This window comes from Oncorhynchus masou, chromosome 23 (genome assembly GCF_036934945.1).
Source record: "Oncorhynchus masou masou isolate Uvic2021 chromosome 23, UVic_Omas_1.1, whole genome shotgun sequence".
Lineage (NCBI taxonomy): Eukaryota > Metazoa > Chordata > Actinopteri > Salmoniformes > Salmonidae > Oncorhynchus > Oncorhynchus masou.
In genome coordinates, this window is record NC_088234.1 from 13,869,074 (window position 1) to 13,895,645 (window position 26,572).

General features: G+C 43.1%; 1 protein-coding gene and 1 long non-coding RNA gene across 3 annotated transcripts; one reads left to right on the forward strand and one right to left on the reverse strand.

Annotated features, from left to right (window-relative positions):
- The first annotated feature begins 1,537 nt into the window (after positions 1-1,537).
- Positions 1,538-23,166, forward strand: LOC135510350 (trafficking protein particle complex subunit 14-like). 2 transcript variants are annotated; one of them, XM_064931205.1, is made up of 11 exons: positions 1,538-2,233; positions 3,724-3,819; positions 3,907-4,036; positions 4,177-4,263; positions 11,968-12,088; positions 12,214-12,361; positions 15,672-15,733; positions 17,523-17,695; positions 18,067-18,203; positions 18,294-18,493; positions 18,986-23,166. In XM_064931205.1, exons 1-11 carry the CDS (start codon positions 1,742-1,744, stop codon positions 19,179-19,181), a joined length of 1,842 nt encoding a protein of 613 aa, XP_064787277.1. In that variant the 5' UTR covers positions 1,538-1,741; the 3' UTR covers positions 19,182-23,166. The 2 variants fall into 2 exon arrangements, with proteins under 2 accessions (XP_064787277.1, XP_064787276.1); XM_064931204.1 differs by having other exon boundaries at positions 18,067-18,493.
- On the reverse strand, positions 14,197-26,570 carry LOC135510353 (uncharacterized). The gene is made up of 5 exons (XR_010451106.1): positions 26,434-26,570; positions 25,735-25,779; positions 25,452-25,523; positions 18,876-19,138; positions 14,197-18,419 (listed from the first exon to the last, which is right to left on the reverse strand). It is a non-coding gene; the product is annotated as an uncharacterized LOC135510353 (long non-coding RNA).
- Positions 26,571-26,572: the final 2 nt, after the last annotated feature.

Sequence of the window (26,572 nt, forward strand, 5' to 3'; positions counted from 1 at the left end):
CATGGGACATGTTTTCTCACTGCCATTAAAAAAAACAAAATAAGGTGTTGAAGCAATGAAATGTAACTTAAATATATTCTCATTCCACCAAATAGTATTATAGATTGAATGGATATCATTATGATTTAATTAATTTGTATGGGAAAGCCAAGGAAATAGTAACTAGGGTAAATTGAGGGAATAGAAACTTTCTTTGATAGGCCTAACATTAACAAACAACCATAATGTACTGGTCTGATAGGCCTAACATTAACAAACAACCATAATGTACAGGTCTGATAGGCCTAACATTAACAAACAGCCATAATGTACTGGTTTGATAGGCCTAACATTAACAAACAACCATACTGTACTGGTTTGATAGGCCTAACATTAACAAACAACCATAATGTACTGGTTTGATAGGCCTAACATTAACAAACAACCATGATGTACAGGTTTGATAGGCCTAACATTAACAAACAACCATAATGTACAGGTTTGATAGGCCTAACATTAACAAACAACCATAATGTACTGGTTTGATAGGCCTAACATGAACAAACAACCATAATGTACTGGTTTGATAGGCCTAACATTAACAAACAACCATAATGTACAGGTCTGATAGGCCTAACATTAACAAACAACCATAATGTACAGGTCTGATAGGCCTAACATTAACAAACAACCATAATGTACAGGTTTGATAGGCCTAACATTAACAAACAACCATAATGTACTGGTTTGATAGGCCTAACATTAACAAACAACCATAATGTACAGGTTTGATAGGCCTAACATTAACTAACAACCATAATGTACAGGTTTGATAGGCCTAACATTAACAACCATAATGTACAGGTCTGATAGGCCTAACATTAACAACCATAATGTACAGGTCTGATAGGCCTAACATTAACAACCATAATGTACAGGTCTGATAGGCCTAACATTAACAACCATAATGTACAGGTCTGATAGGCCTAACATTAACAAACAACCATAATGTACTGGTTTGATAGGACTTTTATTCTCATTCAAATTGGGACTATTCTACCATACTTTTTGCAGACATTGTAGGTAATACTTCAGAAAACTATATTTAACATGTCATTATCTCCCTGTTACTTGAAGATGTTTATACTTGGTTTGAAACCTTGATATACAGTACATCTGCATGCATTCATTCACTGGTTTTACAAAGCTTCTGCCTGTGATCCTTGTGTGGTTTTGAGTGGCTTATCTATTTAAGATTTAAATAGAAATTGCAAATCTCTAGGCATTGTTGCAAATTGATCACATCAAGTTTACAATGGGTTTAACAGGATTTTCAGTCAATGTTTTCAACTGACAAAATCAAGTGTTATTTATGTAATTGTCAGACTTTTTTTATAGTACTATAGTATTTAGTAGGCCTACCTGACTGGGGAGAGAAAGGCCTGCTATGTGGGCTTCTGTGAACCATATCTATAGGCAGTTGATTACTCGTGCCTAGTTGAAATATTCTGCTTTTTTTTGTCTGTGATCGACTGGTTGTACTGAAGCACAATGCAAAGTGAAGAGTCAGTTGCAGGTTCATCGACTGATGGCCACAATTAATTGGATTTTAAATGTTTATTATTGATAATATATTTATAGAAAATAGGCCAGCTGTCGACGCTGGTCATAAACGGAGACTATAATTCCAAGAGGGGTGTGAATCGTGTTAGCTTGTTTGTATGTGGCAATAACCGGGTAAATAAGCTAGCTAACGTTAGCAATGGTTCTAATGATGGAATCGCAATGCGAATATTTTATGTATTTCCCTGCTGTTCCCATCACGGACCTTTCCGACCCGTCAAAATACCGAACTCTCCCCCGTCGCAGTCACCTCTATCTCGGCGAGACCGTGCAGTTCTTGTTGGTCCTGCGGTCCAGAGATGAAAGGTCGGGTTCGGACGGGACAAAGGGAAACGGGGATAGTGACTGCGGTACCCGGGCTTGGAAGGAGCTGGTAGGGTCCCTCTCCGCTGTAGCAAGTGTGTGCCCTGGCGAGAGCCGACATCGCTCCCAACTTCACCCCCACGAGTTCCAGAGAAGCTACAGCGACGACGGTGCAGACGAGGACCTCGACGAGGTCGACTTTGCTGCGGGTACAGTCCATATAGGCAGAAGGGAGTCCAGGAACCGAGGCTTCAGAGAATGCAAGCCGCTTCTCATTCACAATAACACGGGGAGTGATGGGCGGCAGTATCGGCGGGCACCGATGCAGGTAATATGAAATACATAATAACAGTCTGGTGATAAGTGGAAGGGAAAGAAGGGTCGGTAAGTGGACTATAAACATGGCCAGTTTATTGTATTTTATAATAGGCTACGTGTACACCTCTTGTGTGAAATAGGAAGTGCTGACATTTCCTGAGCTGATAAGAGTGCAGCAGAATCACACATGTAAACCATAACCATAGTGAACCAGACCTTTTTCAACTTCCTGCATGCACTGACCAAACAAGCCAAAACACTGTCTCACTCTGACTATGGTAACTTGTTATTGTGATCTGCTGTACATGTCGGCGCTATCTAGTAGTTACTGATGACATACAAGACGCCTCAAGCATGCGAGCCTCAACACTGTTTCGATTTGTCCGAACTTGACATTGAGAGAGAGAGAGCAGGGCTTGTGGAGTATTTGCTCACCATTGCCTGTTATGAAGCCGCGCAGTGCCAGTGCAGACAGACAAAAACAACCCAGTCATATTTTCAGAGAAGTCATACCACCTCTCATAACACCGCAGCTCATAGCCAAACAAATGTACCTTGAGGTGTTGGCAACGCTGCAAGATAACACCCACTATGATAGTCAATGTGGGCAAAACTCAACCACACTTTCATTTCCCATGTCTTTTGTGAAAGATCCTGTTTGTCCATCATACACTGCTGATGTGGGAGAGTGGATAACAGTAGTGACTCACGTCCGTATCAAGAATCTATAGTCCAAATAAATCCTCCTCCTTTCTTTTTGTGAGAGCCCATTGTTTACATAATCTCTCTCTGTGTGGCACACACACAGACACACACACATATAACATAGTTTTTCTGTCTCGTCCTCTCTCTCCTAGTCACCCATGAACAATAGAAAATGCTATAATATTTCTGTGTGTGTGTACTTGTGCCCTCCTCTCTCTCCTAGTCACCCATGAACAATAGAAAATGCTATAATATTTCTCTGTGTGTGTACTTGTGCCCTCCTCTCTCTCCTAGTCACCCATGAACAATAGAAAATGCTATAATATTTCTCTGTGTGTGTGTACTTGTGCCCTCCTCTCTATCCTAGTCACCCATGAACAATAGAAAATGCTATAATATTTCTCTGTGTGTGTACTTGTGCCCTCCTCTCTCTCCTAGTCACCCATGAACAATAGAAAATGCTATAATATTTCTCTGTGTGTGTGTACTTGTGCCCTCCTCTCTATCCTAGTCACCCATGAACAATAGAAAATGCTATAATATTTCTCTGTGTGTGTACTTGTGCCCTCCTCTCTCTCCTAGTCACCCATGAACAATAGAAAATGCTATAATATTTCTGTGTGTGTGTACTTGTGCCCTCCTCTCTATCCTAGTCACCCATGGACAATAGAAAATGCTATAATATTTCTCTGTGTGTGTACTTGTGCCCTCCTCTCTATCCTAGTCACCCATGGACAATAGAAAATGCTATAATATTTCTGTGTGTGTGTACTTGTGCCCTCCTCTCTCTCCTAGTCACCCATGGACAAGCCGGTGGTACTGAACGATGAGGTCATCTTTCCTCTGACCGTCTCATTGGACAAACTCCATGTCAACACGCTCAAGGTCAAGGTGAGAGTGTGTGTATGTGTGATCAGATCGTAGTGACTATTCATGTTCATAACCTCGTCATAACCTGTGCATTCCTGTCTATGTCAGATCGTAGTGACAGTGTGGAAGCAAGAGAAGGAGAAGGCAGAGATCAGGGAACATGGTTACCTCACCATCCTACAGCTGAGGAGTCCCACACACACCTTCAGACAGGACCTCAACACCTTCAAGGCCCAGGGTACACACATGCCTTTGAAATTAAAACATCTCAATACATCATATTTGCATTCAATTAAATATTGTACAGAATAGTTTTTGAATGTATTTTTTTTAATGACAAATATCTCTCTCTCCCCCTCCTTCCCCCTCTCTGTCCAGTCAGCACCACCCTGAGTGTTCTTCCTCCTCCGACTGTGAAATGTCAACAGATTACCGTCTCCGGGAAGCACCTGACCCTTCTCAAAGGTAGGGAGCTGGGGAGGTTCAACTTTGTTACACTGAATGAGAAACACTCTGAACCCAAGTTACACTGAATGAGAAACACTATGGACCCTAGTTACACTGAACGAGAAAAACTATGGACCCTAGTTACACTGAACGAGAAACACTATGGACCCTAGTTACACTGAACGAGAAACACTCTGGACCCTAGTTACACTGAACGAGAAACACTCTGGACCCTAGTTACACTGAACGAGAAACACTCTGGACCCTAGTTACACTGAACGAGAAACACTCTGGACCCTAGTTACACTGAACGAGAAACACTCTGGACCCTAGTTACAATGAACGAGAAACACTCTGAACCCTAGTTACACTGAATGAGAAACACTCTGGACCCTAGTTACACTGAATGAGAAACACTATGGACCCTAGTTACACTGAATGACAAACAATCTGGACCCTAGTTACACTGAATGACAAACAATCTGGACCCTAGTTACACTGAACGAGAAACACTATGGACCCTAGTTACACTGAACGAGAATCACTCTGGACCCTAGTTACACTGAATGAGAAACACTCTGGACCCTAGTTACACTGAATGAGAAACACTCTGGACCCTAGTTACACACACACACACACACACACACACACACACACACACACACACACACACACACACACACACACACACACACACACACACACACACACACACACACTGTGTGTGTGTGTGTAAAATCCCGTTCATTGACTGGAATTAATCAGAGCCATGTATATAGAGAGTTGGGCCAACTTTACGAATTTTGAATATTGTTTTAATTCTAGAAGTACAGTAGCAGCTTGGGTAATGCCCTAGTTGAGGAGTGCCAAATGAAGATTCATGATTGGTCCTGTGTGGCTCAATTGGTAGAGCATGGCACCTGCAATACTAGGGCTGTGGATTTCAGTTCCCTAGGCCACCCATATGAAAGAGTTATGCACTCACTATTGTAAGTCGCTTTGGAAAAAAGCATCTGATAAATGGCATATTTATGTTATGTTACTTCCTGTTTGAAAACAAAGTGCTTAAGCTAGTGGTTATGCTAACACAGTCTTGGTTTGTTAACAGTAACAGCAACAGAGAGCAAAGTATGACAAATCAAGTACTTTATCCTCGCTGCCACAGTGTTATTACAGTGTTATGCAATAGCTCAGAAGTGTAATGGCTCGTGTGTGTGTGTGAGTGTGTGCGTGCGCGCATGCGTGCGTGTGTGTGTTTACACTATAGAGTAAGAAGACCCTCTGAAATGACCCTGTATGGTCTTAAAGGGATAGTGTGGCAACTATAGTGCCTTCCGAAAATATTCATGTCCCTTGACTTATTCCACATTTTGTCGTGTTACATCTTGACTTAAAAATGGATTAAATATATATATTTTCACACCCATCTACACACAATAACCCATAATGACAAAGTGAGAAAAAAATGTGAATACATTTTTGCAGATGTATTGAAAATAAATGACAGAAATATTTAATTTCCATAAGTATTCACACCTCTGAGTCAATACTTTTAAAAGCACCTTTGGCAGCGATAACAGGGGTGAGTCTCTAAGAGCTTTCCACACCTCAATTGTGCAACATTTGCCCATTTATTCTTTTCATAAATCTTCAAGCTCTGTCAAATTGGTTGTTGATCATAGCTTGACAACCATTTTCATTGCCATGTATTTTCAAGAAGATTTAAGTCAAAACTGTAATTTCGGCCACTCAGGAACATTCACTGTGTTCTTGGTAAGTAACTCCGGTGTAGATTTGGCCTTGTGTTTTAGGTTATTGTCCTTCTGAAAGGTGAATTAATCTCTCAGTGTCTGGTGGAAAGCAGACATGGTTTCCTTTAGGTTATTGTCCTTCTGAAAGGTGAATTCATCTCCCAGTGTCTGGTGGAAAGCAGACATGGTTTCCTTTAGGTTATTGTCCTGCTGAAAGGTGAATTAATCTCTCAGTGTCTGGTGGAAAGCAGACATGGTTTCCTTTAGGTTATTGTCCTTCTGAAAGGTGAATTAATCTCCCAGTGTCTGGTGGAAAGCAGACATGGTTTCCTTTAGGTTATTGTCCTTCTGAAAGGTGAATTAATCTCCCAGTGTCTGGTGGAAAGCAGACATGGTTTCCTTTAGGTTATTGTCCTTCTGAAAGGTGAATTAATCTCTCAGTGTCTGGTGGAAAGCAGACATGGTTTCCTTTAGGTTATTGTCCTTCTGAAAGGTGAATTCATCTCCCAGTGTCTGGTGGAAAGCAGACATGGTTTCCTTTAGGTTATTGTCCTTCTGAAAGGTGAATTCATCTCCCAGTGTCTGGTGGAAAGCAGACATGGTTTCCTTTAGGTTATTGTCCTTCTGAAAGGTGAATTAATCTCTCAGTGTCTGGTGGAAAGCAGACATGGTTTCCTTTAGGTTATTGTCCTGCTGAAAGGTGAATTAATCTCCCAGTGTCTGGTGGAAAGCAGACATGGTTTCCTTTAGGTTATTGTCCTGCTGAAAGGTGAATTAATCTCTCAGTGTCTGGTGGAAAGCAGACATGGTTTCCTTTAGGTTGTTGTCCTGCTGAAAGGTGAATTCATCTCCCAGTGTCTGGTGGAAAGCAGACATGGTTTCCTTTAGGTTATTGACCTTCTGAAAGGTGAATTAATCTCTCAGTGTCTGGTGGAAAGCAGACATGGTTTCCTTTAGGTTATTGTCCTTCTGAAAGGTGAATTCATCTCCCAGTGTCTGGTGGAAAGCAGACATGGTTTCCTTTAGGTTATTGTCCTTCTGAAAGGTGAATTAATCTCCCAGTGTCTGGTGGAAAGCAGACATGGTTTCCTTTAGGTTATTGTCCTTCTGAAAGGTGAATTAATCTCTCAGTGTCTGGTGGAAAGCAGACATGGTTTCCTTTAGGTTATTGTCCTTCTGAAAGGTGAATTCATCTCCCAGTGTCTGGTGGAAAGCAGACATGGTTTCCTTTAGGTTATTGTCCTTCTGAAAGGTGAATTCATCTCCCAGTGTCTGGTGGAAAGCAGACATGGTTTCCTTTAGGTTATTGTCCTTCTGAAAGGTGAAATAATCTCTCAGTGTCTGGTGGAAAGCAGACATGGTTTCCTTTAGGTTATTGTCCTTCTGAAAGGTGAATTCATCTCCCAGTGTCTGGTGGAAAGCAGACATGGTTTCCTTTAGGTTATTGACCTTCTGAAAGGTGAATTAATCTCCCAGTGTCTGGTGGAAAGCAGACATGGTTTCCTTTAGGTTATTGTCCTTCTGAAAGGTGAATTAATCTCCCAGTGTCTGGTGGAAAGCAGACATGGTTTCCTTTAGGTTATTGACCTTCTGAAAGGTGAATTAATCTCCCAGTGTCTGGTGGAAAGCAGACATGGTTTCCTTTAGGTTATTGTCCTTCTGAAAGGTGAATTAATCTCCCAGTGTCTGGTGGAAAGCAGACATGGTTTCCTTTAGGTTATTGACCTTCTGAAAGGTGAATTAATCTCCCAGTGTCTGGTGGAAAGCAGACATGGTTTCCTTTAGGTTATTGTCCTTCTGAAAGGTGAATTAATCTCCCAGTGTCTGGTGGAAAGCAGACATGGTTTCCTTTAGGTTATTGACCTTCTGAAAGGTGAATTAATCTCCCAGTGTCTGGTGGAAAGCAGACATGGTTTCCTTTAGGTTATTGACCTTCTGAAAGGTGAATTAATCTCCCAGTGTCTGGTGGAAAGCAGACATGGTTTCCTTTAGGTTATTGTCCTTCTGAAAGGTGAATTAATCTCCCAGTGTCTGGTGGAAAGCAGACATGGTTTCCTTTAGGTTATTGTCCTTCTGAAAGGTGAATTAATCTCTCAGTGTCTGGTGGAAAGCAGACATGGTTTCCTTTAGGTTATTGTCCTTCTGAAAGGTGAATTCATCTCTCAGTGTCTGGTGGAAAGCAGACATGGTTTCCTTTAGGTTATTGTCCTTCTGAAAGGTGAATTAATCTCTCAGTGTCTGGTGGAAAGCAGACATGGTTTCCTTTAGGTTATTGTCCTTCTGAAAGGTGAATTCATCTCCCAGTGTCTGGTGGAAAGCAGACATGGTTTCCTTTAGGTTATTGTCCTTCTGAAAGGTGAATTCATCTCTCAGTGTCTGGTGGAAAGCAGACATGGTTTCCTTTAGGTTATTGTCCTTCTGAAAGGTGAATTCATCTCCCAGTGTCTGGTGGAAAGCAGACATGGTTTCCTTTAGGTTATTGTCCTTCTGAAAGGTGAATTAATCTCTCAGTGTCTGGTGGAAAGCAGACATGGTTTCCTTTAGGTTATTGTCCTGCTGAAAGGTGAATTAATCTCTCAGTGTCTGGTGGAAAGCAGACATGGTTTCCTTTAGGTTATTGTCCTGCTGAAAGGTGAATTAATCTCTCAGTGTCTGGTGGAAAGCAGACATGGTTTCCTTTAGGTTATTGTCCTTCTGCAAGGTTGAATTAATCTCCCAGTGTCTGGTGGAAAGCAGACATGGTTTCCTTTAGGTTATTGTCCTTCTGAAAGGTGAATTAATCTCCCAGTGTCTGGTGGAAAGCAGACATGGTTTCCTTTAGGTTATTGTCCTTCTGAAAGGTGAATTCATCTCCCAGTGTCTGGTGGAAAGCAGACATGGTTTCCTTTAGGTTATTGTCCTTCTGAAAGGTGAATTAATCGCCCAGTGTCTGGTGGAAAGCAGACATGGTTTCCTTTAGGTTATTGTCCTTCTGAAAGGTGAATTCATCTCCCAGTGTCTGGTGGAAAGCAGACATGGTTTCCTTTAGGTTATTGTCCTTCTGAAAGGTGAATTAATCTCCCAGTGTCTGGTGGAAAGCAGACATGGTTTCCTTTAGGTTGTTGTCCTGCTGAAAGGTGAATTCATCTCCCAGTGTCTGGTGGAAAGCAGACATGGTTTCCTTTAGGTTGTTGTCCTGCTGAAAGGTGAATTAATCTCCCAGTGTCTGGTGGAAAGCAGACATGGTTTCCTTTAGGTTGTTGTCCTGCTGAAAGGTGAATTAATCTCCCAGTGTCTGGTGGAAAGCAGACATGGTTTCCTTTAGGTTATTGTCCTTCTGAAAGGTGAATTCATCTCCCAGTGTCTGGTGGAAAGCAGACATGGTTTCCTTTAGGTTTTTGCCTTTCTGTTTTTTTTTGTTCTGAAAAACTCCCCAGTAGATAAACAATGACAAGCATAACATGATGCAACTACCACCAAAGGGATATTCAATGTCTGCTTTTGATTTTTTTTTTACCCATCTACCAATGGGTGACCTTCTTTGCGAGGTATTGGAAAACCGCCCTGGTCTGTTTTGAAATTCACTGCTCAACCGAGTGAACTTACAGTTAATTGTATGTGTGGATACAGAGATGAGGTAGTCATTCAACATTCATGTTAAACACTATTATTGCACACAGAGTGAGTGCATGCTATTTATTATGTGGCTTGTTATGCACATTTTTACTCCTGAACTTATTTAGACTTGCAATAACTAAAGGGGTTGAATGCTTATTGACTTAAGACATTTAAGCATTTCATGTTTGATTAATTTGTACACATTTTGAGAAACATCATTTCACTTTGACATCATTATTGTATGTAGGCCAGTGGCAAAAACAAATCTCAATTTCAATCCATTTAAAATTGCGTCTGTAACACAGCGTGGAAAGGTCAAGGGGGTGTGAATACTTTCTGAAGGCAGTGGAAACCCTTTCTTCTACATACTCAGACACAGATGAACTCATGGATACCCTTTTTATGTTTCTACATACATACACAAACCCCACTTACAACATCCACGTCCCATTAAAGGAATAGTGCGACATTTTGGCAACCGAGTGCAGTTTCTCTGTGTGCAGTTTGAAGGAAGTTGAAGGTCGTATGCTAGCAGTTCCTATAGACTTGCACTAACTGTAGTTAGCAATGGCCCCTGAAACTACCTTCGACTTCCTTCAAACTGCACACAGAGAAACTGCACTCGGTTGCCAAAATGTTGCACTATTACTTTAATGGGATGTGGGGTTTGTGTATGTGCTTAAATATTGTCCTATGGAAGTGACGCCATTATTTTAGGAGACAATACTACCATGACTTTTAGGAGACAATACTACATCACTTAAACATCTCCTTCTCTCTGTTTTCCTGTTCCTGTCTCTTTTTTAATGTCTCCCACCTCTCTCTCGCTCCCCGCTCCACCTCTCTCTCTCCCTGCTCCACCTCTCTCGCTCCCCGCTCCACCTCTCTCTCTCCCTGCTCCACCTCTCTCTCGCTCCCCGCTCCACCTCTCTCTCTCTCCCTGCTCCACCTCTCTCTCTCCCCGCTCCACCTCTCTCTCTCCCCGCTCCACCTCTCTCTCTCCCCGCTCCACCTCTCTCTCTCCCCGCTCCACCTCTCTCTCTCTCTCCCCGCTCCACCTCTCTCTCTCTCCCCCGCTCCACCTCTCACGCTCCCCGCTCCACCTCTCACTCTCCCCCGCTCCACCTCTCTCTCTCTCCCCGCTCCACCTCTCTCTCGCTCCCCGCTCCACCGCTCTCTCTCCCCGCTCCACCTCTCTCTCGCTCCCCACTCTCTCGCTCCCCGCTCCACCTCTCTCTCGCTCCCCGCTCCAACTCTCTCGCTCCCCGCTCCAACTCTCTCTCTCTCCCCGCTCCACCTCTCTCTCGCTCCCCCACTCTCTCGCTCCCCGCTCCACCTCTCTCTCGCTCCCCGATCCACCTCTCTCTCGCTCCACCTCTCTCTCGCTCCCCGCTCCACCTCTCTCTCTCCCCGCTCCACCTCTCTCTCGCTCCACCTCTCTCTCGCTCCACCTCGCTCTCTCTCCCCGCTCCAACTCTCTCTCGCTCCCCGCTCCACCTCTCTCTCGCTCCCCGCTCCACCTCTCTCTCGCTTCCCGCTCCACCTCTCTCTCGCTTCCCGCTCCACCTCTCTCTCTCCCCGCTCCAACTCTCTCTCTCCCCGCTCCACCTCTCTCTCGCTCCCCCACTCTCTCGCCCCCGCTCCACCTCTCTCTCGCTCCCCGCTCCAACTCTCTCTCTCCCCGCTCCACCTCTCTCTCGCTCCCCCACTCTCTCGCCCCCGCTCCACCTCTCTCTCGCTCCCCGCTCCAACTCTCTCTCGCTCCCCGCTCCACCTCTCTCTCGCTCCCCGCTCCACCTCTCTCTCGCTTCCCGCTCCACCTCTCTCTCACTTCCCGCTCCACCTCTCTCTCTCCCCGCTCCAACTCTCTCTCTCCCCGCTCCACCTCTCTCACTCCCCCACTCTCTCGCCCCCGCTCCACCTCTCTCTCGCTCCCCGCTCCACCTCTCTCTCGCTCCCCGCTCCACCTCTCTCTCGCTCCCCGCTCCACCTCTCTCTCGCTCCCCGCTCCACCTCTCTCTCTCCCCGCTCCACCTCTCTCTCTCCCTGCTCCACCTCTCTCTCGCTCCCCGCTCCACCTCTCTCTCGCTCCCCGCTCCACCTCTCTCTCGCTCCCCGCTCCACCGCTCTCTCTCCCCGCTCCACCTCTCTCTCGCTCCCCCACTCTCTTGCTCCCCGCTCCACCTCTCTCTCGCTCCCCGCTCCACCTCTCTCTCGCTCCCCGCTCCACCGCTCTCTCTCCCGCTCCACCTCTCTCTCGCTCCCCGCTCCACTTCTCTCTCGCTCCCCGCTCCAACTCTCTCGCTCCCCGCTCCACCTCCCACTTTCTCACCCTTTTCCACCCCCCCTCCACCTCTCTCCCCCCTCTCCCCAGTATTAAACTCCAGTTCCCAGGAGGAGGTGTGTGTTAGGAACGTGAGGGTTCTTCCTAACTTCAACGCGTCCTACCTCCCCATGATGCCTGATGGCTCTGTACTCCTCGTCGACAATGTCTGGTAATTACAGTCCCAACCTTAACCATTAGGATTTAATGTAAAACTGCTGTAAAAAAAAAAAAGTTAAAAATGCCACTTTTTGTAACCATTTTGTAACCACAACATTCTATACTACCTGTCTGCAGCCACCAATCAGCGGAAGTTACCATGGCATCATTCCACAGAATGAACAGTAGCTCCTCCCACCTTCCCAGCATGCTCTCTGCCCTGGAGGAGCAGAACTTCCTGTTTCAGCTGCAGCTCAGAGACCAGCCAGAGGAAGAGTCCAGTGAGGTGAGAGTGGGGGAGATACTCAATTGGGCAAAAGTCTATCCTCGACTCCTTCCCTGAAACCGATAAGTGGGTAATAGTCGTGCAGAGTGTCAATTCGTTAATAGGAGAACGGAGGATTGTGCTCACCACCTGGATAACCTACTTCGGCAGAGGATGCACAGGTGTATCCTCAATGGAGGCTAGTGCAGAAGTGTTTAAACAATGGCCACTCCCCCTTTGAATCGGCTGTTGTTTTCTGAAATGAGAAAAGCAAGCACACATTTAAAATCTATATGCTACTTATCCTTTTATCTAGAAAATGTTGATGCGCAAGTGCAGATGTCTCATTTCATACAAGCACATTTGTTTCTATGTTTCCTCTCCTCGGCTCCTCTCCTCGGTTACCTTCAACCTTTTTCAAAAGCAGGCAAGGAGAGATTCTCTCACGGAGAGAAAGGAGAATGTAATACCAACTGAAATATTCCCAGTTTGTAACATAAACGGGAGTGAAGGGAGTATCTGTGCCAGTGAGATACATTCCAGACTAGAATATCACACTTAACCTGATTGTACACTACACGATTTTGGCCCGGATTTAGGTTTTGAGATTGGAGACAAAATTCCCATGTCATTGCCTACTCGGGACTCGCAGCTATCACTGACGCTCGTTTAATGTGAGCGGGTCAGAGACACAATCTACGGTTCTTGTTTTTGAGCAGTCCCAGACGTCCCAAATATTTTCAAACATGTTTGATTTTATCTGCATAAAATCTGCAATGCTCGTGTAGTGTGAAACAACAAATTTTGAAAACGGTGACAAGCAATAGCCAATGAGAGCTCGCCAGAGAAGAAAACAGTGAGATGATGAGTGTTTCGCTTCACCCAGGATGTGTAGACAAGAGCAGGAGTGATGACTACTACTAGTATGTGTTTGTACTTGCCTTTAACCAAAGCCATAGTGTCAAATCGCCACAGCTCTGAAGTTCACAACCAATGTTATTCAATTCAATATGTTGGCTTGATACAGTTGAAGTCGGAAGTTCACATACACTTAGGTTGGAGTCATTAAAACTTGTTTTTCAACCACGCCACAAATTTCTTGTTAATTAACAAACTATAGTTTTGGCAAGTCGGTTAGGACATCTACTTTGTGCATGACACAAGTAATTTTTCCAACAATTGTTTACAGACAGATTATTTCACTTATAATTCACTGTATCACAATTCCAGGGGGTCAGAAGTTTACATACACTAAGTTGACTGTGCCTTTAAACAGCTTGGAAAATTCCAGAAAATTATGTCATGGCTTTAGAAGCTTCTGATTGGCTACTTGACATCATTTGAGTCAATTGGAGGTGGACCTTTGGATGCATTTCAAGGCCTACCTTCAAACTCAGTGCCTCTTTGCTTGACATCAGCTCGCTTGGAGTTTGACAAAAGGCACCCAAAGGACTCTGACCATGAGAAACAAGAATCCCTGGTCTGATGAAACCAATATTGAACTTTTTGGCCAGAATGCCAAGCGTCACGTCCGGAGGAAACCTGGCACCATCCCTACGGTGAAGCATGGTGGCAGCGGCATCATGTTGTGGGGATGTTTTTCAGCGGGAGGGACTGGGAGGCTAGTCAGAATCATGAGAGAGGTGAATGGAGCAAAGTTCAGAGAGATCCTTGATGAAAACCTGCTCCAGACCGCTCAGGACCTCAGACTGGGGGGGAAGGTTCATCTTCCAACAGGACAATGACCCTAAACACACAGCCAAGACAACACAGGAGTGGTTTCGGGACAGATCTTTGAATGTTGTGGTGGTTATTTCTTTATTGTCAAATGAGGAGACACAAACTTTTCATACAAGTCAGAGTTAAACAAAATCTTTATTCACTTATTAATAAGAATAGCATGTCACACCACACACACAGGTGATTCATGTGAGTGCTCTGCAATAACGATGGCTGGTCGACACAACATTCTTGAATGTTGTGTTGAGAGTCCCGACACAAGAAATACCAACATCTTTTATATGGCAAAGATACACCACCTTAGTCTAGATGACAAACAACAGATGTGTGGAATTGGTCACAAGGTTAGGATTTGTATGAAATAAATGAATAATTCATAGCAGACAGTATCTGCTGTGAAGACTGTTCTCATTGTATGAAAACCAGGGTTTGGCCCCCAAAACGAGGTTCCTCTCAACCCGAGCCATCTCTCCCCAGTGCCATCCAGTCAGAGCAGAGCAATTTCCCTCACATGAATGGAATGTGGCTTGTTAGGTTTATCACTTAAGGCAACGTAAATCTACTCTTAGCATTAAGCCGCAGAGGCCCACTCTTAGTTCACACAGACACAATAGAGTTCTAAGAACCCTATTCTGTTGCATAAAATTACCATTTGATGCAATAACAGTATTATAACATAATATTGTAATTTCACCACCACAATGTCCTTGAGTGGCCCAGACAGAGCCCGGACTTGAACCCAATACATCTCTGGAGAGACTTAAAAATAGCTGTGCAGCGACGCTCCCCATCCAACCTGACAGAGCTTTAGAGGCTCTGCAGAGAGAAATGGGAGAAACTTCCCAAATACAGGTGTGCCGAGCTTGTAGCATCATACCCAAGAAGACTTGAGGCTGTAATCGCTGCCAAAGGTGCTTCAACAAAGTACTGAGTAAAGGGTCTGAATACTTATGTAAATGTGATATTTCAGTTTTTATTTCTTATAAATAGTTTTTGCTTTGTCGCTATGGGGTATTGTGTGTAGATTGATGAGGGAGAAAAACAATTGGGGCTGTAAAATGAAAACATTTGGAAAAAGTCAAGGGGTCTGAATACTTTCAGATTGCATTGTATGGCAAGCGTTAATGTCTGACTGAAGATATTTGAGGCTGCTTTGAGCCACAGCTCGTTGTAGCTAAGTTAAATCTAATCACATCGTTGTTTTGGCGAGACAGCGTGGTATCGACAATCCTTACGACCAAGTGAAGAATATTGTAGCGTGTGACCCCCATCTGTGCCACATTGTTTAGTGTGCCACATTGTTTAGTGTGCCACATTGTTTAGTGTGCCACATTGTTTAGTGTGCCACATTGTTTAGTGTGCCACATTGTTTAGTGTGCCACATTGTTTAGTGTGCGCACCACTATGTTGGCAATTCCATCGCTTAGCAAATTATTATATATATTTTTTCTTTGTGTCGTGTACAACCGGCTTTAGTGTGAGATCATTTAAACTGTTTTAGATTAAACGTATGCATGAAAGATCTGCCAATAATGTCCTTATGTCTACAGCATGATATCATTTGAGGAATGTGTTTTTCTTTCTGCTTTAGGGTCTGGAGGTTCCATTGGTGGCTGTGCTGCAATGGTCTACCTCTAAGCTTCCATTTACCAGGTAGGTCTATTTTTAAATGTTTTTATTTTACCCTCTTTTTCTCCACAGTTTTGATCTTGTCTCATCGCTGCAACCCCCCAATGGGCTCGGGAGGCGAAGGTCGAGTCATGCGTCCTCCGAAATATGACCCGCCCAACCATGCTTCTTAAAACTCGCCCGCTTAACCTGGGAGCCAGCCGCACCAATGTGTCAGAGGAAACACCGTTCAACTTATGACTGGGGTGTGCTTGCAAGTGCCCAGCCTGCCATAAGGAGTCGCTAGAGATCGCGATGAACCAAGTATAGCCCCCCCGCCAGACCCTCCCCTAACCCGGACAACGCTTGGCCAATTGTGCGCCGCCCTATGGGATGACGGCCGGTTGGGATACTGCCCGGGATCGAACCCGGGTCTGTAATGATGCCTCTAGCATTAGACTGCTGCGCCACTCAGGAGGCCCAGGGGCCGGATTCACAAAAAGTCTTAAGAAGCATTTTCCTCTTAACTGCCATTTTTTCCTTAACTATAGACTCGAAGAGGGTTAAGCAACGGTGCTGTTCCTCAAGAAGGTTCTAGGAAATGTTCTTGTGCTATTTCTTATGTTTCTCCTTTCGCAAAAAGATTCTTGGATATGTTCTGAATTCCAAGATGGTTAAACCCTTGTCTTAAACTCAGGGCAGTGAGAGAAAAAGCTCATGAAAGCAATTGACCATGTTTAATTCACACAACCTTCATCTGAAAGTTTCAGTATGGATTATTTTAAACCCAAGAACATGTTTTAGAACAGTAATCTCGGTAAGAAAAAATGCTTGCTGGAGTTAAATCTTGGTTTCATCAGACCAGAGAATCTTGTTTCTCATGGTCTGAGAGTCCTTTAGGTGCCTTTTGGCTGTCATGTGCCTTTTGGCTGTCATGTGCCTTTTACTGATTGGTGGTGCTACAGAGATGGTTGTCCTTCTGGAATGTTCTCCCATCTCCACAGAGGAACTCTGGAGCTCTGTCAGAGTGACCATAGGGTTCTTAATCACCTCCCTGACCAAAGCCTTTCTCCCCCGATTGCTTAGTTTGGCCATTCAGCCAGCTCTTGGAAGAGTCTTTGTGGTTCCAAACTTCTTCCATTTAAGAATGATGGAGACTACTGTGTTCTTGGGGACCTTCAATGCTGCAGAAATGTTTTTATACCCTTCCCCAGATCTGTGCCTCGACACAATCCTGTCCTGGAGCTCTACGGACAATTCCTTTGACCTCATGGCTTGGTTTTTGCACTGACATGCACTGTCAACTGTGGGATCTTATATAGACAGGTGCGTGTCTTTCCAAATCAATTGAATTTACCACAGGTGGACGCCAATCAAGTTGTAGAAACATCTCAAGGATGATCAATAGAAACAGGATGCACCTGAGCCCAATTTCGAGTCTCATAGCAAAGGGTCTGAATACTTAAGTAAATAAGGTGTTTTTTTCAATCAATTTTTTATAAATTTGCAAAAATCTTGAAAAACCTGTTTTCGCTTTGTCATTATGGGGTATTGTGTATAGATTGATGAGGGGGGAAAAGTATTTGAATCCATTTTAGAATAAGGCTGTAACGTAACTAAATGTGGGAAGGGGTCCCAATACTTTCCGAATGCACTGTAACTATCCTGTTATAACTACAAGCATAACGACAAGCCTTCCCTTCACAAGGTAAGTGTACACCCAGTATTTGTTGGAACTAACCCATAATAACTACTCTTCATTAACTCTATTATCTGTCCAAATATACCTACCCCATTATTATCTGATTTGACCTTCTTCACTTCCCTTCCCCAGGTACATTTCGACCCACTACCAGCTACCCAGTGTGAGACTGGACCGCCCCCGTTTGGTGATGACAGCTTCTTGTCAGAGTTCCGTGAGGCCGCTGGAGCACTTCCGGGTCAAATACACCCTCCTCAACAACCTGCAGGACTTCCTGGCTGTACGCCTGGTCTGGACACCCGAAGGTAAGAAGAGATAATTATTATGGAGGGGGGGAAAGAGTGATAGAGAGAGATTGGAAGAGGGATTGAAAGAGACAGAGGGAAGATGGAGGAAAGTGAGAAAAAATAATGGATAGGTTGTTACGAGGGAGGGAGGGAGGGAGGGAGGGAGGGAGGGAGGGAGGGAGGGAGGGAGGGAGGGAGGGAGGGAGGGAGGGAGGGAGATGTGTAGTGGTAGATGAGGGGTGAATCCTGTCTAACATCCAGTCATGATTTGCAACAAAGCCCCTAACTAACTGACTACATACCAGATGAACAGAATGACTTTAGGTTATATTATATTGCTCTCTCCTTGGTTAAACTAAACACCATCCTCTCTTCCTTCCTCCCCCCAGGACGTGGTCGGCAGGAGGACCCGTCAGCGAGTTCTGTGGTGTGTCACTCCCCCCTCAACAACTTGGGACAATGTCGGAAAGGATCCACCCTCTCCTTCACAGTTGCCTTCCAGATTCTCAAGGCAGGACTGTTTGAGGTACCAACACACTCACACTCACGTCCGGTCCGGTCCGGTCTGGTCTTGTCTTACCAAACATTACTCACTCACCCTCCTCTTCCTTTCCAGTTAAGCCAGCACATGAAGCTGAAGCTCCAGTTCACAGCGTCCTGTTCCAACCCTCCTGCTGAGGCCAGGCCCATGTCTCTGTCCCTGTCCCGTCACAACTCTCCCTCCAGCCCTGCTGTTAGAGACCTGCTGGACAGACAGAGTCTGGGACGGTCACAGAGCTTCTCTCACCAACAACCCTCACGGTCACATCTTATGAGGTAGGAGACACTGATGCGTATATACAGTCGCTAGTGAAAGTCTTGCTGCCTTAAAATGTAATCTAAATAGGAATACATTACATTTACTTCCCTATCGATCTACACAACCTACTCCACATTTTCAAAAAATTATTAGCATTTATAGAACATTTTCCAAATGAATAATGAATAAACAAATGAATAAAATAAAGGCGTTTTGATTACGTAGGTATGTAGTTCTCATTCACTTTGAGAATGTACAGTAGGTTGTATAGATCGGGGAGGAAAAACATCAAATGTATATTCCCCTTGTAGATTTAACTTGAAGGCAGAACACCCACGTAGACACACACACATTAGCATTCAGTCAAACACGCACACCCAACCATAGTGTAATACCCACGTTCTGGCAGTGCCTCTCTGACCGCTCTCAGACTCTATGAACTCTCTCCTAATCATCCCCATCTTGTGTGTGTGCCTGTCTGTTGCGTCTGTCTGCCCCATCTGTTCCAGGACGGGCAGTGCTATGGAGCGCCGGGCCATCACTCCTCCAGTGGGATCTCCAGTGGGGCGACCCCTCTACCTCCCCCCCGAACGCCCCGTCCTCTCACTGGATAAGATCGCCAAGAGAGAGTGTAAGGTATTGGTACTGGAACTTGGAAGAGACTGGGAGAGGGAGGGAGGGAGGAATGAGGTAGAGAGGAAATAAGAGATGTAATGGGAGATTTAGAGTGGGGGGGGGGGGGGGACATTTCTCATTGAGCATTTCATCCAACCTGAAACAAAACGCAAAAACTGTTTCACACAAAAATACAGACCACAGTCACCACACTGAATGACTTACTCTACATGATCCACATCATTTCAAGACACCGGAGGAGTTACTTTCGACACAATTCTTATTTTATTTTTTTGAAACTATTATTTCAACATTCTGTTTTATTCCTTGTTTTATGTCTTGGTGTGTAATTAAATATGTAAATAACTGTTTTACACCAAAAAACATCAGCTAGATCTGCAGTAATATTTGGGCTGCCATTTAACGTGAAATTCACAGGGTTTGGTTCATTAATAAACTTTTAATATATTGTCTAACTAACACTGTTCTGCATGCGACATGTTTGATGTAAAACTTTGGATGTTAAAGCTCGAGTCCTTGAGTCAAGCAATAACAAGCTTCACCCCGCCTCTGTTTTTGTGTAAAAAGCTTTGGGATAGGCCTGGAGTGATGTAACCACTGTCATAGACAGAGCTATGGATGCAAGGACTGACATTCTATGATATCAACATTATAATTTAGCCATGTTTTGAGGCTGTACAGTGTTTTGTTTACATTGTTTTACTCCAATGTTTGTAAGGAAACGTATATTTTGGGTTCTGATGGGGTACTGCTGCTCATGAGGCATTTATAATATTCTTCAAGAATCAATGGGTATATATAATTCAGAAGTAAAACACAATTGATGTAGCAACTAAGGATTTTAGCTTTAACAAAAGCACCAGGATGACCCAGAGAATGGGCTGAGTTCAGTGTCATTGTGGAAAAACTGTAGTTTCATTCTTGTTACAATGTGTTGTAGTTTAGTGACTAAGGGCCACAGTCTCTACACTGAATTTAAAAGGTTTCATATTTTGTCTTTACACTGGCTATCAGAGATTTTGTGTTTATGCTAAGTGTATTTGTCTGATTTTGATTATTTTATTTTGTCAGCATTGGCTGCTGCTTAAAAATCTAACATCTCATCTCCTTAGTACACTACATATTAGTACACACTCCATGATAGGGCATAATCCTGCATCCTTTTCAGTCATTTGTCTTTCCTTTGCGTCCCTATACAACCTACAGTCTAATGGAGTTAACAATGGTGGAAACTCTCTCCAATCCAATACTTTCACATCCAAGCCGGGAAATTGTGCAAGTGCACATTTTGGGAGAAGTGTGGAGAATTGGGACATAACCTGCCACTGTGGTTCACAGCTGTTAAAGCGTTGACTGGTTGAGCCTGTTGATCGTTGTGGTCATTCACACTTGACCTTATTATTAGGGATTTAGTCCTCTTGGTGCATTATAATAGTGCATTATTTAAAGTCAGTCCCTGTAGATGTTTTCAACTGTTTCAATTTGTGTTATGAACGATCGTGGTGTGTGTGTGTTGTATGCTTCTGAATGAGCCTAAAACACTGGATGTATATTGTATTTTCATTTTATTTTCTGGTTCATAAACCAATAGGAATGGCCAAGAGGTATCTATTCCCGATGTAAAAGACAATGTGATATTCGGTGGGGACATTTCAAACAATCTGACAAAATGTGACTGTCTACTGAGTGGTATGCCTCATTTTCCCTGGACACAAACTACTTTATTGTGTATCCTTTGTTCATTTCTATATCTTGTCAAGAAGGACATAAGAGACTTGAGTAGAGGATGTAGTTTGCTATTATCGTGTTTGTTTTTTGTTCTATTTCTGATTAAAAAACTCATTGCATTGTTGGAAAAGGACCCGTAAATAAGCATTTCACTGTTAGTCTCCACCTTTTTTTAATTTCACTGTTAGTCTCCACCTTTTTTAATTTCACTGTTAGTCTCCACCTTTTTTATTCCGAAGCATATGACATTTTTTGTTGTTGTTGATTCCAGACTTTGTTTAAGGCTAGTGATAGATCATTGGTAAAGAATAGAGAACAGTAAAGGACCGAGACAGCTGCCTTGCAGAATACCACATTTCCATTAAAGAAGACCCACTGTGTTATATTGGATAGATACAGTGCATTCGGAAACTATTCAGACCCTTTTACTTTTTCCACATTTTGTTACGTTACAGCCTTATTCTAAAATGGGGATTACATTGTTTTTTCCCCCTAATCAATCTACACACAATACCCAATAATGACAAGGCAAAAACATTTTTTTAGAAAAACCTATTCAGACCCTTTACTCAGTACGTTGTTGAAGCACCTTTGGCAACGATTACAACCTAGAGTCTCTGCAGATCCTCTGAAACTCTGTCAGATTGGATGGGGAGTGTCGCTGCAGAGCTAGGTCTCTCCAAACATGTTCAATCGAGTTCAAGCATGGCCTCTTGCTGGACCACTCAAGGACATTTGGAGACTTTTCCCGATGTTGTCTTGGCTGTGTGCTTAGGGTTGTTGTCCTGTTGGAAGGTGAACCTTCCCCGAGTCTGAAGTCCTGAGCCATCTGGAGCAGGTTTTCATCAAGGATCTCTCCGTACTTTGCTCCATTCATCTTTCCCTCGATCCTGACTAGTCTCTCCAGTACCTGCCGCTGAAAAACATCCCCACATCATGATGCTGCCACCACCATGCTTCACCGTAGGGATGGTGCCAGGTTTCTTCCAGACGTGAAGGTTGCCATTCAGGTCAAAGAGTTCAATCTTGGTCTCATCAGACCAGGGAATCTTGTTTCTCATGGTGAGAGTCATTTAGGTGCCTTTTGGCAAACTCCAAGCGGGCTGCCATGGCCTTTTACTGAGGAGTGGCTTCCATCTGGCCACTCTACCATAAAGGCCTGATTGGTGGATTGCTACAAAGATGGTTATCCTTCTGGAAGGTTCTCCCATCTCAACAGAGGAACTCTGGAGCTCTGTCAGAGTGACTATCGGGTTCTTTATCACCTCCCTGACCAAGGCCCTTCTCCATGATTGCTCAGTTTGGCCAGGCGGACAGCTCTAGGAAGAGTCTTGGTGGTTCCAAACTTCATCCATTTAAGAATGAGCGAGGCCACTGTTCTTAGGAACCTTTAATGCTGCAGAAATGTTTTAATACCCTTCCCCAGATCTGTGCCTCGACACAATCCTGGCCTGGAGCTCTACGGACAATTCCTTTGACCTCATGACTTGGTTTTTGCTCTGACATGTACTGTCAACTGTGGGACCTTTTATATAGACAGGTGTGTGCCTTTCCAAATCATGTCCAATCAATTGAATTTACCACAGGTGGACTCCAAGTTGTAGAAACATCTCAAAGATGATCAATGGAATCAATATGCAGCTGAGCTCAATTTCGAGTCTCATAGCAAAGGGTCTGAATACTTATGTAAATAAGGTATTTCTGTTTGTTTTTTTATACATACATTTGCAAAATAATCTAAAAACCTGTTTTTACTTCGTCATTATGGGGTATTATGTGTAGATTGATGAGGATTGTTTTATTTAATAAGGCTGTAAGGTAACAACATGGGGGAAAAGTCCAGGGGTCTGAACACTTTCCGAATGCACTGTAACTGTCAACCCATAGTAGAGTAGAGAATGTAGGCTTTGCTGTTATCTTGTTTATCATGATTTATTTAGTGTGTTTTTATTTACCTTGAAAACAGCCCCATTCCAACTGCATTTCCGTTGTTCCCTTGTTTCCTTTGTCAGACAAAAAGTTGTCATAACATTTCCATTCCTTTGTGATTTGAAATTAATTTATTTCCACTCAGACCAAAGTAACTCATAATTGCATTGTTTATGTATATTTTGGACTTATTTTTAATGGTAATTTTTTTTAAGCACTTTATTTACATTTGAATTGTATTGTTCATGGTTCCTCGGACACACAAACACAAGCAATGCCTTGAATGCAAACGTCGTTGGCAAAAAGTGTTTTGAATTTGCAACAAACATGTTGGAAAAAAGTGTTTTTGGTCACTCCTAGTTTGTTGCACTGACTGAATAAAGACGATTGGAAAGATTGGGCAGTTTGTATACATGCCTTTTGTGTGCCTGTATATGTATATATTAGAGGTCGACCGATTTTATGATTTTTCAACACCGATACTGATCATTGGAGGACCAAAAAAGCAGATACCGATTAATCGGGCGATTTTTATTTATTTATTTGTAATAATGACATACTTATTTATTTACATACTACATATTGACATACTTATTTTAACCCAGGTAGGTTAATATAACACACCACCCAGGTAGGTTAATATAACACACCACCCAGGTTGGTTAATATAACACACCAGGTAGGTTAATATAACACATCAGGTAGGTTAATATAACACACCACCAGGTAGGTTAATATAACACACCAGGTAGGTTAATATAACACACCACCCAGGTAGGTTAATATAACACACCAGGTAGGTTAATATAACACACCACCCAGGTAGGTTAATATAACACACCAGGTAGGTTAATATAACACACCACCCAGGTAGGTTAATATAACACACCACCCAGGTAGGTTAATATAACACACCAGGTAGGTTAATATAACACACCACCCAGGTAGGTTAATATAACACACCAGGTAGGTTAATATAACACACCACCCAGGTTGGTTAATATAACACACCACCCAGGTTGGTTAATATAACACACCAGGTAGGTTGGTTAATATAACACACCACCCAGGTAGGTTAATATAACACACCACCCAGGTAGGTTAATATAACACACCAGGTAGGTTAATATAACACACCACCCAGGTTGGTTAATATAACACACCACCCAGGTTGGTTAATATAACACACCACCCAGGTTGGTTAATATAACACACCAGGTAGGTTAATATAACACATCAGGTAGGTTAATATAACACACCACCAGGTAGGTTAATATAACACACCAGGTAGGTTAATATAACACACCACCCAGGTAGGTTAATATAACACACCAGGTAGGTAGGTTAATATAACACACCAGGTAGGTTAATATAACACACCACCCAGGTAGGTTAATATAACACACCAGGTAGGTTAATATAACACACCACCCAGGTAGGTTAATATAACACACCAGGTAGGTTAATATAACACACCACCCAGGTAGGTTAATATAACACACCACCCAGGTAGGTTCATATAACACACCAGGTAGGTTAATATAACACACCAGGTAGGTTAATATAACACACCACCCAGATAGGTTCATATAACACACCACCCAGATAGGTTCATATAACACATCACCCAGGTTGGTTCATATAACACACCACCCAGGTAGGTTCATATAACACACCACCCAGGTCGGTTCATATAACACACCACCCAGGTAGGTTAATATAACACACCACCCAGGTAGGTTCATATAACACACCAGGTAGGTTCATATAACACACCAGGTAGGTTAATATAACACACCACCCAGGTAGGTTAATATAACACACCACCCAGGTAGGTTCATATAACACACCACCCAGGTAGGTTAATATAACACACCACCCAGGTAGGTTAATATAACACACCAGGTAGGTTAATATAACACACCACCCAGGTAGGTTAATATAACACACCACCCAGGTAGGTAGGTTAATATAACACACCAGGTAGGTTAATATAACACACCACCCAGGTAGGTTAATATAACACACCACCCAGGTAGGTTAATATAACACACCACCCAGGTAGGTTAATATAACACACCACCCAGGTAGGTTAATATAACACACCACCTAGGTAGGTTAATATAACACACCACCCAGGTAGGTTCATATAACACACCACCCAGGTAGGTTCATATAACACACCACGCAGGTAGGTTCATATAACACACCACCCAGGTAGGTTAATATAACACACCAGGTAGGTTAATATAACACACCACCAGGTAGGTTAATATAACACACCACCAGGTAGGTTAATATAACACACCAGGTAGGTTAATATAACACACCACCCAGGTAGGTTAATATAACACACCAGGTAGGTTAATATAACACACCACCCAGGTAGGTTAATATAACACACCATCCCAGGTATGTTTTTTCTCACATGATTTTTTCATGTGTTTTTTATTTGTAAGGGGTAGGCTGAAATTATTTGTACGTCATACCGTTGGAAAAGAACTAAAATAATTATTGATTTAAATCGTTGTGCAACGTTATAGGTAAGCTCAGCCATCATGCCCAGCATCCAAGATTCAAAATCTATATGAAGAAAGTTAAAGGCGATTCAACAGTTTGGGACAAGGTCCCTGGCATAAACATGGTATGGCTAGTTGTTTACTGGTTGGAAACCGAACCCACCTTGCTGTTGAGGAGTTGTGGTTTATTCCAGGTTGCTGAGTGGGTAGCATCCACAGTCTCCAGGCTCTTGTCCTGTATCACCATCAGTGGGAGTACAGACAGGGTTAGAAAAGACAGCATACATCCACACACTAGTTGGCTGATTATACTGTCAAATTACTACAAAGCCGGTCTTGTCAGAGTGGGCTCTAGTCAAAAGTAGTGCACTATATAGGGAATAGTGTGTCACGTGAGACAGCAATAGATGACATCTTCATCATCAGGTGAGGGTCCTTCTATTCACCTTAGGAGACCGGCTGCTGTGGTTATTAGGCTGCTGCATTACGGTCTATGGAGAGGAGGGAGGGAGAGAGAAAGAGAGAAATAGAGACCAAGAGAGAGAGAGAGAGAAATGAGGAAGTAAGGGTGAGAGAGGGATAAAGACAAAGAGAGGGGGAGAGAGAGAGATGTACTATTTCACAAGAACAAGAACAATTGAGCCATGCAGTAAAGTTGTCTGCCAGTGTTTATAGGATCAAGGGTCAGTACCACAGACTGCCTTACAGTGATTACACGTTACTGGAATTCTCCAATTGTTTCCTTGTAACTTACAAGAAATCTATTGAATCAACATCAGCCTCATGCAATGTGATCAATCATTTCACAGAACTATTAGATTCAAAACCTTTACAGGTATAATACTGTAACAGTAGGTGCACTTGCTTTGTTTTGATTGAGCTAGTTTTTAATATCCTATTTGTAATCTATTTTAAATCAGATATCTCAGATGTATGAAGTAGTAATTAAACAATACGTTGGTGACAGTTAGCAATTATCATTGAGTAGCTACAACTTTTGGTTTGAGGTTTGACACTTTTGTCAGCTTTCTTTTTGTACTGTTTAAGACATCTATATTAGCATCTCATAATATACAGCATCTATAATGATGAAATATCTGAAAATACCCAGAAATGATCTCCTAAACACAAAAAAAGTGACGTACCTGTTTATCTCTCACCTGCTTCTGTTTTGTTCATGGTACTATTCTTGGTCATACACACAGTAGATGCACTATAGTCTTGAAAGAAATCATAACATTTTACTGGAAGCCAAATATATTTTCAACCTGCCATAATTTAGGC

Excerpts from the sequence above, each read along its gene's own strand:
- LOC135510350 (XM_064931204.1), top strand. The coding sequence starts at position 1,742 with ATGGTTCTAATGATGGAATCGCAATGCGAATATTTTATGTATTTCCCT. Across the intron at positions 3,820-3,906 it reads TCAACACGCTCAAGGTCAAG|ATCGTAGTGACAGTGTGGAA; the intron begins GTGAGAGTGTGT and ends TGTCTATGTCAG. Across the intron at positions 15,734-17,522 it reads TCTAAGCTTCCATTTACCAG|GTACATTTCGACCCACTACC; the intron begins GTAGGTCTATTT and ends TCCCTTCCCCAG.